Genomic DNA, 12,781 nt, shown 5'->3' with positions numbered 1-12,781 from the left:
AACCAGAAAACGGGCATTGAAAAATAACCAAACATATCACAGTTGTAGCAGAAACAAACAAGCAGTGGAAGACAGATGGATCGAATCTCACACACAGAACGGTTTATGGACGGCCTGAAGTACCTTCACATCCCATGTGATGACCCTGTGACCGGTCAGCCTCCCGTCCAACACATGGCTGGGGGACAGGTCCAAGCAGATATTGTTTTTGGAAGCCTGAAAAAAAAAAAAAAAAAAACATGACAGAACAGATTGCAAACATCATTCAGCTACAAGAGTCCATCTTTATCTCATTAATGCAAAGTGAAGATTTCCAAATAAAAGAGGAATATAAAAAGCCACTTAAAGCTGAACTCCGGGCAGATATAAAAGGAAACATCTCTGTGCTCATTAAATGTGTTGAATGCAAGGAATGGAAGTGCGGGAATCTGTATGAGGCTCTGGATCCGGTACCTGCGGCGTATAGAAGAGGAGGAGTTTGGCACCGAGGTCGGGGAATTCGCTGTCCGGGGTGAAAGGCGTCACGTAGTTCGGTCCTGCAGAAAGGAAGGAGGAAGGTCATTCCTTGGCACACAACGTTACCATCAAAAATATCTCAATACGCCCGTTAGTAGTACTTGATATGAAATGTATAGAGAAAGAAAGAAATAAACCCTTTAAAGTTCCTTAAAAGGCTTTAGCAAAATGTTCTGATCAATGATAGAAGAGAAAATGGCAAATCCTCAGTAGACTTGTGCACTGCCAAAAAAACTGTTTTTGTTTTCATCACTTTTTTTTTTTTAAGTTTTTCGGGTCATTCGTTATGATCGAAATTTTTAAATTGAAAAATTCGTAGATTCGTAGGAAAGAAAATTGAAAAGAATAACAAATAACAACTATGAGCAGGTCATGTGACTATAGAGTCACACATGTGGGCGTATACACAGTGGTAAATGACAGGCCACTCCCTTTCCCCTCCTCCTCCAGACCAGTGTTTCTCAACTCCAGTCCTCAAGGCACACCAACAGGTCATGTTTTCAGGATTTCCACTATTTTGCACAGGTGATTTGATCAGTTTTCACTGCCTTAGTAATTACCACAGCCATTTCATCTGAGGGAAATCCTGAAAACATGACCTGTTGGTGCGCCTTGAGGACTGGAGTTGAGAAACACTGCTCCAGACACACTAACCAGGTAAAAACAATAGGGGTGGGATATTACCATGTACAGTTGTGTTCATAAGTTTACATACCCTGGCAGAATTTATGATTTCTTGGCCATTTTTCAGAGAATATGAACGATAACACAAAAACTTCTCGAATATAAAAGAGGGTTCCCCCAAAAAAGGGTGGGGTTTTCAGGCAGCAGACTAATGTAAGCAAAACATTATTCAAAAGCAAGTATTATATTAATAAGATTTATTGAAGTACAAAAAATAGAACATTGGAGTTAAAATATGAGTTCGGCAAAGGGAATATATATCCTAAGTGCAATTCATGCAAAATAAAAACCTAAGTACATAGCTTTACATGGCAAACATGTCTAAGAAGACTAAAAATTACGCGTTTCGACCCATTTTGATTGGGGTCTTCTTCAGAGGTAGAATTTGCTGCAATGAAAATACATTTAGCATCTCAAGATGGAAAGAATGCGCAAACGATCACACACGCACGAGGTATCCATAAGCATATATGTAGAGCCATTTTGATACGTTACCTAAGTGTATATGGGAAGAAAAGTCTCCCAGCCGAAAAATATGTGAAGACAATCAGGCAAATCCACGGACCAGCAGGTTTTTATGTTGCATGAATTGCACTTAGGGTATATATTCCCTTTGCTGAACTCATATTTTAACTCCAATGTTCTATTTTTTGTACTTTAATATTATTAATATAATACTTGCTTTTGAATAATTTTTTGCTTACATTAGTCTGCTGCCTGAAAACCCCACCCTTTTTGGGGGAATCCTCTTTTATATTCTATTACTTGGGGTGAGCAGCCATATATGTCTCTCTACACGTATCTTTCCTTGGCTACACAAAAACTTTTCTTTCACTCATGTTTAGTGTTTGGCTGAAGCCATTTATTATCAATCCACTGTATTTACTCTTTTTAAAGCTTAATGACAACAGAAACGACCCAAATGACCCTGTTTAAAAGTTTACATACCCCAGTTCTTAATACCGTGTATTGCCCCCCTTTAACATCAATGACAGCTTGAAGTCTTTTGTGGTATTTGTGGATGAGGCTCTTCATCTTCTCAGATGGTAAAGCTGCCCATTCCTCTTGGCAAAAAGTCCTCCAGTTCCTGTAAATTCTTGGGTTGTCTTGCATGAACGGCACATTTGAGATCTCCCCAGAGTGGCTCAATGATATCGAGGTCAGGAGACTGAGATGGCCGCTCCAGAACCTTCACTTTATTCTGCTGTAGCCAATGACAGGTGGACTTGGCCTTGTGTTTTTGGATCATTGTCATGTTGGAATGTCCAAGTACGTCCCATCTTGCCATTAATTTTGACCAAATTTCCTGTGCCTTTGTATCTCACACATCCCCAAAACATCAGCGATCCACCTCCGTGTTTCACACTAGGAATGGTGGACCTTTCATCATAGGCTTTGTTGACTCTCCAAATGTATTGTTTATGGTTGTGGCCAAAAAGCTCAATTTTGGTCTCATTACTCCAAACGACTTTGTGGCAGAAGATTTGAGGCTTGTCTCTGTGCTGTTTGGCGTGTTGTAAGCGGGATACTTTGTGGCATTTGTGTAGTAATGGTTTTTCTTCTGGTGACTCGACCATGCAGCCCATCTTTCTTCAAGTGCCTCCTTATTGTGCATCTTGAAACAGCCACACCACATGTTTTCAGAGAGTCCTGTATTTCACCTGAAGTTATTTGTGGGTTTTCTTTGCATCCTGAACAATTTTCCTGGCAGTTGTGGCTGAAATTATAGTTGGTCTACCTGACCGTGGTTTGGTTTCAACAGAACCCCTCGTTTTCCACTTCTTGATTAGAGTTTGAACACTGCTGATTGGCATTCTCAATTCCTTAGATATATTTTTATATCCCTTTCCTGTTTTATACAGTTCAACTACATTTTCCCCGTAGATCTTTTGACAATTCCTTTGCTTTCCCCATGACTCAGAATCCAGAAACGTCAGTGCAGCACTGGATGAAAGATGCAAGGGTCTGTTAGGAGTCCAGAAACTCATTTACCTTTTATATACACACACACACTAGATCCTGTCTAAAAAAATGGCCAAATGTGTGTATGTTGTATGTGTATGTGTTTGTAAGCATGTCAGGACCCCATGGAGTAAAGGACCGCACTATACCGCAGATGGACACCGGCGGCAAAAAGCGCCTTGAGGCCATTCAGTTCGCATAGGTAGCACTATACAAATCACTCACTCATTCATTCACTAATTACAAACAGATCACAGGTGAGGATGGTTACCTTTAATAGCCATTCAAACCCATGTGTGTCAACTTGTGTGCATGTTATCAGACCAAAATCACCAGGGTTTGTAAACTTTTGATCAGGGTCATTTGAGAAGTTTCTGTTGGCATTGTGATTTAAAAAGAGTAAACACAGTTGATTGATAATAAACGGCTTCAGCCAAACACTAGCCATGAGTGAAAGAAAAGTTTTTGTGTTATCATTCATATTCTCTGAAAAATGGCCAAGAAATCCTAAACTCTGCCAGGATATGTAAACTTATGAGCACAACTGTAGATTGATGGAGGCTTCACCTCCCTGTTATTCTAAGATACAGGCTGGAGGGGTGTGACACAGCATTGTTGACAATGTAAATTAAACCGTGGGTGTTTGAGCATCACTTTAACCAAGCTAAGCAGACATAGCAAAGACACGGAAACTGGCCGTGCCAACGGTTATATGCATCAAATGGAAAATGTACTGGTGAATGAAAGTGGAGTTAGATACACACATTAAGTCATTCATTGTTCCATGGGGTATTTGTGGAAAGAAAATGGGTCTTTGAAAGGAGATTTTAAGACGGTTGACAACACCTACACCTATCAAATGGTCTTATTGTCTAATTGGCGATGACTATGGAATATTATTAAGAAGTGGTCAATAAAATATTAAAGAACTTCAATTAAAAAAAAAAAAAAAAAAAACACATAACCAATCCCATCCCCCTCCTGATCACACAGAGCTCTGATACAGACACCGTTGGCTCCTCATGGTCATGATCTGACTAGGAGGACACTACGTGGATTGGGTTTCTGTTGCAAAAACCCTTCGAAAGGCCTACTGAGCCTAAAAGCAGAGGAATGTAGCAACACCCAATATAAACTCTCAACTTTAATTTTTTACAGAAGCAAAGTAGACTTAACAAAGGCATGGAAGTTGACTATGCCAACCATTATACATGTCAAATGGAAAATATCCTGGTGAAAGTAGCAGTACTCCATGACTCTTTCATCCACTACAAGTCCTCCGATTTCCATAGGACTTTGGTTCTAATAGGTATAATAGAGCACTACTTTGTATCAGTTACAATCGCTTATTAGGTAAACCATTTCCACCAAGGGTAATGGTGGGTTATATTGCTAAATGGCACTACATGTCTTCATTTAAGCCCAGACGTTCCACATGGAATCCATCAGATCTGTTACTGCCTCCATCCATTACTTCAAGCCCCCATCCATCACTGTCTACACTGACTGTCTACACCCAGGTCTAGAAATCCCACGTGGAATCCACCAGATCTGTTATTGCCTCCATCCATTACTTCAAGCCCCCATCCATCACTGTCTACACTGACTGTCTACACCCAGGTCTAGAAATCCCACGTGGAATCCACCAGATCTGTTATTGCCTCCATCCATTACTTCAAGCCCCCATCCATCACTGTCTACACTGACTGTCTACATTCAGGTCTAGAAATCCCACATGAAATCCACCAGGTCTGTCATAGCCTCCATCCATCTGGAAGACCTTGTGGCCTCAATTGACATCAAGAACGCATACCTGCACATCCCCATTGTTCCGGTGCACCAGTAATTTCTACACCAACGAACTGGGGAAGTGCAAAACTCTGGCTTGTACCTCCTGGAAACTGACAGTATATGACGTCCTGTGTCCCTCAATGGACTCAAAGATTTGACGGTAGATCCTATCTTATTACTTAGTAATACAGATAATGTACACTGGGTACCCACCAGCCGAATACAGGGCCTTCACATGAGACTGCTGGATGGTATCATGGAAGATGGATACAGTGCCAAGATGGCCCTCCAGTGATGTAGGTGTGCCCCACTCCGTGTCCTGGGTTCCAGCTACTATGGTGGACACCATTCCCTCCCGTGGGTTCTGCGTGCCGCTCAGCCCCCAGCTGTGCCCCACCGAGGTGGCCGGGAAGGACTGGGAACGGCTGAGCGCCGAGTGTGAGGCGAAGGTGAGGTCCGGAGTATGGGATGGAGAGGTGGAGACGGTGGTGGTGGTACGGTGGCCGGCTGACCCGATACAGCAAGATGTGAAAGACTGTCAAAATGAGAAACAGAGAGGATTATGGGTGACGGCAGGAAAAAAAAAAGAATATATAGCCTATTGTTTCAGCCAGTACACATTTCTAATTACTAAACATTTTTTTTATTGGCTTTTGAAATGACATTAAGGCGAAACTACACGGCACCTGAGCACCACAAACCAAAAACACTATTTAATTCATTTTTATTATTCAAAACAAAATGCCCCCCCATCTATCCATGTCTCCATGCTTTATTTTGATGGAAAATCACTTTGTACGGTTCGGGCCGAGCATTGGTTCAGCCCCGAAGAGCGCATGTTCAGATGTTTGCCGAACACCCGAATTTGCAGTGCGCTTGGCGGGATGTTCACAAACCGAGCGCGCGCCAGCAAATAGGTTGGTAAGGAGCGGGCCAGGAAGCCAGCCACCATGTACTTAATAACCGATGACTCATCAGCTGTCAGCGGGTTTCCCCACAGACAGCTGAATGTAAAAAAATTTAAATTTAAAAAAAAAAAAAATTCCGGCACTAAATAATAAAAAATAAAAAAAATATATATAAAAAAAATAAAATAAAAAACGGCATGGGGGTCCCCCTGCCCCATGCATACCAGGCCCTTTGGGTCTGGCATGGATTTTAAGGGGAATTTCATGTCAAAATTAAAAAAAAAAAAAAAAAAAAACAGCGTGGTGTCCCCCCAAAATCCATACCAGGCCCTTAGGTCTGGATGGATTTTGAGGGGAGCCCCCACACTAAAAAATGGGCTGGGGGTCCGTCCCAAAATCCATACCAGACCCTTATCCTAGCATGCAGCCTGGCAGTCCAGAAAAGGGGCGTGGGGCTGGACGAGCGAGGGCTCAGCCCTCCCCATCCCAAAGCACCTTGTTCGCTTGTTGATAGAGATAAGGGCCTCTTCCCCACAACCATGGACAGTGCATGTGGGGAACAGCGGGCAGGTGGCTTATCGGAATCCCAGATCCTATCCCTCCCCCCACCCCAGGTGAATGAGTATGGGGTATAATTCTACCCCTACTCATTCACAAAAAAAAAAAAAAGTGTCAAAAAGAAATAAAAAAAAAAAAAAAAAAACACCAACACACAGTTTTTGACAATTGTTTTATTAAAAATAAAAAGCAATGTCCCCTGATATATAGATCCATCGTCGCTGACGCCGCCACACTCAAAAAAAGAAAGAAAAAGAAAAAAACTCCACCCGCGACGAAGGCTAACAGTTCTTAAATAGGTAAGGGGTGGAGCCACCTGGTGACGTCACCTGGTGGCACCGCCCCCCTTGTGACGTTACCGACCAGTCTATGCTGGAATTTATGGAATGAAGTGCAGATTTTTTTTAGTAAGGCTGCAGATCGGAAGATCTCGTCTCATGCAGCTCACATTGGCGGCGGTTGGGCCATCATTGCGTTCCATGCAGTAAAATCTCACCTCATTGAGTGACGGGAAGCGAAGCTGTGCCACCTTCCTGAGATGTCCATCGGCGTAGATGTTCACCATATTCTGCCCAAAGGGTCGGCGTCCCGCGATGTGAACGATGTCCACGCAGTGCTGAGTGACAGAGAAGAAAAAGGCGACACCTTGAGGAGAACTCAAACATTGCACAGGACATGTACATCCCATATTGGCAGTACCCTGGGCAAACCCAACCTGCACCCTTGAGGAGAAACACTGCTACATATTCAACTGGTGTCCAATCAGATAGGCTTTCTTGCGTTACATTGTTAGTAGATGTAATTAGAATTCCACAATCGCATTGGAACATGTGTGTGGTCACCACCCTGAGGACTTGGGTCAGCCCTGTAGCCTCAGGTACCCCCTGCAGCAGATGGGTGAGCAGCGGAGGGGAGACACTCACCCACACCGAGTCATTGAAGTGTAATTCTGGGACCGCCACCGTCATGTATTCCTTCTTGGTACAAACCGCCACCACCAGCATACCGTCCCCGGTGAAGAACGCCTCAAAGCCGGTACCGCTGGCTGCAAAAAAACTAAAAAGAAAGACAAGACAGGGAGACCTTATGAGAGATCCACACAACCAACATCTCATTTCTCCAATCCTAAGAAGGAGCCATGGACTCAGACAATAGAATAGAAAATAAAAGAATAGATTATTATAGAAAAGATTTTAACGAAAAAGAATAGAAAAGAATAGAATAGATTAAAATAGAATACAACAGATAGAATATAGCAGTCCTCCTGAAATTCGAACATCAAATCAATTTGAAAATAACGAATATATGAGACAAATCTAAGTATACAAAATGAATTCCAAAAACAAATCATTCTAACATAACAAATATGACGAAAATAAATTCTTAGCGAATGAATCCGAAATGAAACAAATGTTTCCATTCTGCACATCTCTATTGTAGAATGTTACCAGCTGTGTCCGAGGATATCTCCGTCACTCCGGACCACGACCTCTGACCTACACATACCCCCCACCCTATACACAGCTCAGTACTACCCAGATGACCTCTGACCTACACATACATGCCTTGAAAAAGTATTCATACCCCTTGATATTTTCCCACATTTTTTCATGTTACAACCAAAAACGTAAATATGTGATAGACCAACACAAAGTGTCACATAATTGTGAAGTGGAAGGAAAATGATAAATGATACAAATAAATATGTGAAAAGTGTGTGGGGGGGTATTTGTATGGCGCCCCCCGGAGTCAATACTTTGTAGAACCCCCTTTCTCTACAAGTCTTTTTGGGGATGTCTCTACCAGCTTTGCACATCTAGAGAGGACATTTCTGCCCATTCTTCTTTGTAAAACATCTCAAGCTCTGTCAGATTGGATGGAGAGCGTCTGTGATCAGCAATTTTCAAGTCTTGCCACAGATTCTCAATGTGATTTAGGTCTGGACTGTGACTGGGCCATTCTAACACATGAATATGCTTTGCTGTAAACCATTCCATTGTAGCTCTGGCTGGATGTTTCGGGTCGTTGTCCTGCTGGAAGGTGAACCTCCGCCCCAGTCTCAAGTATTTTGCGAGACTCTAACAGGTTTTCTTCTAAGATTGTCCTGTATTTGTCTCCATCCATCTTCCCATCAACTCTGACCAGCTTCCCTGTCCCTGCTGAAGAAAAGCATCCCCACCACATGATGCTGCCACCACCATGTTTCACGGTGGGGATGGTGTGTTCAGGGTGATGTGCAGTGTTAGTTTTCCCCACACATAGTGTTTTGCTTTTAGGCCAAAAAGTTGAATTTTGGTCTCCTCTGACCAGATCACCTTCTTCCACATGTTTGCTGTGTCCTCCACATGGCTTCTCACAAACTACAAACAGGACTTCTTATGACTTTCTTTCACCAATGTCTTTCTTCTTGTCACTCTTCCATAAAGGGCAGATTTGTGGAGAACACGACTAATAGTTGTCCTGTGGACAGATTCTCCCACCTGAGCTGTGGATCTCTGCAGCTCCTCCAGAGTTACCATGGACCTCTTGGCTCTTCTCTGATGAATGCTCTCCTTGCCCGGCCGGTCAGTTTAGGTGGACGGCCATGTCTTGGTAGGTTTGCAGTTGCCATACTCTTTCCATTTTCTGATGATGGATTGAACAGAGCTCAGTGAGATGTTCAAAGCTTGGGATTTTTTTTTTTTATAACCTAACCCTGCTTTATACTTCTCCACAACTTGATCCCTGACCTGTCTGGTGTGTTCCTTGGCCTTCATGATGCTGTTTGTTCACTAAGGTTCTCTAACAAACCTCTGAGGGCTTCACAGAACAGCTGTATTTATACTGAGATTAAATTACACACAGGTGGACTCTATTTACTAATTAGGTGACTTCTGAATGCAATTGGTTCCACTAGATTTTAGTTAGGGGTATCAGAGCAAAGGGGGCTGAATACAAATGCCCCCCACACACTTTTCACATATTTATTTTTAAAATATTTTGAAAACCATTTATCATTTTCCTTCCACTTCACAATTATGTGCCATTTTGTGTTGGTCTATCACATAAAATCCCAATAAAATACATTTACGTTTTTGGTTGTAACATGACAAAAAGTGGAAAATTTCAAGGGGTATGAATACTTTTTCAAGGCACTGTACCCCAGGACATACACAGCTCAGTACCCCATACATGACCTCTGACCTAGACATAAACTCAGTGAACAGCGCTGCATGCCCAACTCCGTACCAATCCACAACTTCTCAGAGGTATCACCAATCACAGATACATTGTTGGAGATAGTAACAATAATGTAGCAAATATTTAAAAAACGTGAAATCGCAATACGCCAAAAGGGCCACAAGGTGGCGCCATCTTCCTTCTTACATTCAGCTGACCAGCAGGAAGCCGCATTCACTTGGTGGGGGGGGGGGGATCTATTTTAAGGTCAAATTGATCATTTGTGTTTTTTGGGGGGGAAATATTGATTTTGGCAGTTCTGCCGGTTTAGAAAGCCCCTCATGTTAATCCATCAGCTCACTTTCTTCACACTCTGGACATAATTTGGGGAAGTTTTTTAAAAAATTTTTTCCAGAAAGCCTTCAGCGGGCCCACGCGTCTTGTATCGGGGCCCCCCGGGGGTGAGAAGGGGCCCCATTGGGGAGGCTGTTGCAGCAAAGTCTGCAATGTAGAGGGCATCAGGATTATAGCGCGATCCCATCCCCCGCTCCTGGTTTATATATATATGTAATAAATGGGAATTTGTTTAGCTGGGTAATTATTACTCTCACTTCCACTACAGCCAATCACAAATTAACCCCGTATTCCCTGAACGCCGCTAAACACAAATCCCAAACACATCGCCTGAGATTTGTAGCTCTAAAAAAAAAATAAAAAAACTACTATATGAGCTGAATGAAGCGTATTAGTACAGAGGACACTTCTGGGGGCCACCGAGAGAGGTGACCGGGGGGGCCACAGAGAGAGGTGACCGGGGGGGCCACAGAGAGAGGTGACCGGGGGGGCCACCGAGAGAGGTGACCGGGGGGGCCACCGAGAGAGGTGACCGGGGGGGGGCCACAGAGAGAGGTGACCGGGGGGGGCCACAGAGAGAGGTGACCGGGGGGGGGCCACAGAGAGAGGTGACCGGGGGGGGGGCCACAGAGAGAGGTGACCGGGGGGGCCACCGAGAGAGGTGACCGGGGGGGCCACCGAGAGAGGTGACCGGGGGGGGGCCACCGAGAGAGGTGACCGGGGGGGGCCACCGAGAGAGGTGACCGGGGGGGGGCCACCGAGAGAGGTGACCGGGGGGGGGCCACCGAGAGAGGTGACCGGGGGGGGGGCCACCGAGAGAGGTGACCGGGGGGGGGCCACCGAGAGAGGTGACCGGGGGGGGGCCACAGAGAGAGGTGACCGGGGGGGGGGCCACAGAGAGAGGTGACCGGGGGGGGGCCACAGAGAGAGGTGACCGGGGGGGGGGGCCACAGAGAGAGGTGACCGGGGGGGAGGCCACCGAGAGAGGTGACCGGGGGGGAGGCCACCGAGAGAGGTGACCGGGGGGGAGGCCACCGAGAGAGGTGACCGGGGGGGAGGCCACCGAGAGAGGTGACCGGGGGGGCCACAGAGAGAGGTGACCGGGGGGGAGGCCACCGAGAGAGGTGACCGGGGGGCCACAGAGAGAGGTGACCGGGGGGCCACAGAGAGAGGTGACCGGGGGGCCACAGAGAGAGGTGACCGGGGGGCCACAGAGAGAGGTGACCGGGGGGGCCACAGAGAGAGAGGTGACCGGGGGCCAGAGAGAGAGGTGACCGGGGGCCACAGAGAGAGGTGACCGGGGGGCCACAGAGAGAGGTGACCGGGGGGCCACAGAGAGAGGTGACCGGGGGGGAGGCCACCGAGAGAGGTGACCGGGGGGGAGGCCACCGAGAGAGGTGACCGGGGGGGCCACAGAGAGAGGTGACCGGGGGGCCAGAGAGAGAGGTGACCGGGGGGGGCCACAGAGAGAGGTGACCGGGGGGGGCCACAGAGAGAGGTGACCGGGGGCCACAGAGAGAGGTGACCGGGGGGGGCCACAGAGAGAGGTGACCGGGGGCCACAGAGAGAGGTGACCGGGGACCACAGAGAGAGGTGTGACCGGGGGGGCCACAGAGAGAGGTGTGACCGGGGGCCCCGTGACCTGTAGTCACTGTCCAGAGGGATAGAACCCATGAGGTTTCAGGCCCGATCACACCGGCTAAAGGAGATAAATAAAAAATAAAAAGGAGAAGTACTAATCAAGGTGAGTGATGGCATGAAAACCTGGATTCAGCACGAATGACCATCTTTAGCTTCTAATAGTAAAAGTATTACTTCTTTTTTTTTTTTTTTTTTTTCAGTTTTTGGTGTAATATACAAAAAGGTGGGCATGTGCACTGCCGAAAAATTTGTTGGTTTTCATTTTCGTTTCATTCGTTTTTTTCTTGTTTTTGTTCTTTTTCGGGTCATTCGTTATTTCAAAATCCGAAAATAAGAATGAAAATTTGGAAATCTGAAAGGAAATGCCAATACCTATAATTTAATAGTTAGTTGATTAGTTAGTATTATTTTATTAGTTAAATCTTAGTTATTTCAGCTTTTCAATTTTCGGGGTTTTCTAATTTTCTGATTTTCGTTCTTTTAGACTTTCAGATTTTCGAAATTTTTAAATTTCCGAATTGCATAAAAATTTGTTAAACGGGTTTTTGTTTAAATCAAATATTTCTGAATTAACGAATTTGTCGAATTCGCAACAAAACGACTTGCACGTGTCTAATACAAGGATTAGAACCCCTGTCAGGGCTTGTTAGGCGGGGGAGGTGCAGCCAATCTGCACCGGCGATGGTTGCCCCCGGGACAGGAGATGAAGGGAAATCCAAAATTGTACAACTGAAGTTGAATCTGGTTCTATTTTACCTTCCCTGGTTTCTCCCTCCTCCTCCCCCCTCCCCCACATTGTTTTAATTACATACCTTATTTTGGACCGAGCGACATCGCCGGGTCTCTGTGCTTCTCTATGCAATGCAGGCAGATCATGACTGGTGGGAGGGGCCGGCAGGGTGCTGTACATAACTTCCTGAAAACTTTATAGCACCCTCCCTCAGTACTCCTCTCCAGAGCCCTCAGTCCTGATGCAAGCAGTGGGAGGAGTTATGCAAATGTCAAAATGCCTTAATGGGTGGGTGTCAGTTTGGGGGAGTGGGCGTTCCTAGTCGGGCTGTATTTCCATGGGTAACGCCCACATGTGATGCGGAGCCTCCGTGATTGAAAGAACTGAACGCCGACAAATGAAAGAGACAGTCAGGCTGGGGAGGAAAGGTCTGGATGATGCTGGACGTCCTCCAGCCAGGAAATGAGGCGGAGCTCTA

At 45.5% G+C, this 12,781-nt stretch overlaps 1 protein-coding gene across 5 annotated transcripts in view; it reads right to left on the bottom strand.

Annotated features, from left to right (window-relative positions):
• NBEAL2 (neurobeachin like 2) overlaps nucleotides 1-12,781 on the bottom strand; it is a 245,461-nt gene that overhangs the window by 98,335 nt on the left and 134,345 nt on the right. For all 5 annotated transcript variants that reach the window (XM_073632459.1, XM_073632461.1, XM_073632462.1 and 2 more), the window contains 5 exons: nucleotides 7,343-7,475; nucleotides 6,916-7,035; nucleotides 5,167-5,488; nucleotides 454-536; nucleotides 124-216 (listed from right to left, as the gene is read on the bottom strand). In XM_073632459.1, coding sequence (XP_073488560.1) covers nucleotides 124-216; nucleotides 454-536; nucleotides 5,167-5,488; nucleotides 6,916-7,035; nucleotides 7,343-7,475 — 751 coding nt within the window. The remainder of the gene's footprint in view (nucleotides 1-123; nucleotides 217-453; nucleotides 537-5,166; nucleotides 5,489-6,915; nucleotides 7,036-7,342; nucleotides 7,476-12,781) is intronic.

The sequence above is a fragment of the Aquarana catesbeiana genome, linkage group LG05, assembly GCF_042186555.1.
Source record: "Aquarana catesbeiana isolate 2022-GZ linkage group LG05, ASM4218655v1, whole genome shotgun sequence".
Classification (NCBI taxonomy): domain Eukaryota; kingdom Metazoa; phylum Chordata; class Amphibia; order Anura; family Ranidae; genus Aquarana; species Aquarana catesbeiana.
Note: the sequence above shows the minus strand (reverse complement) of the source record. Positions and strands in the feature narration are given on the sequence as shown.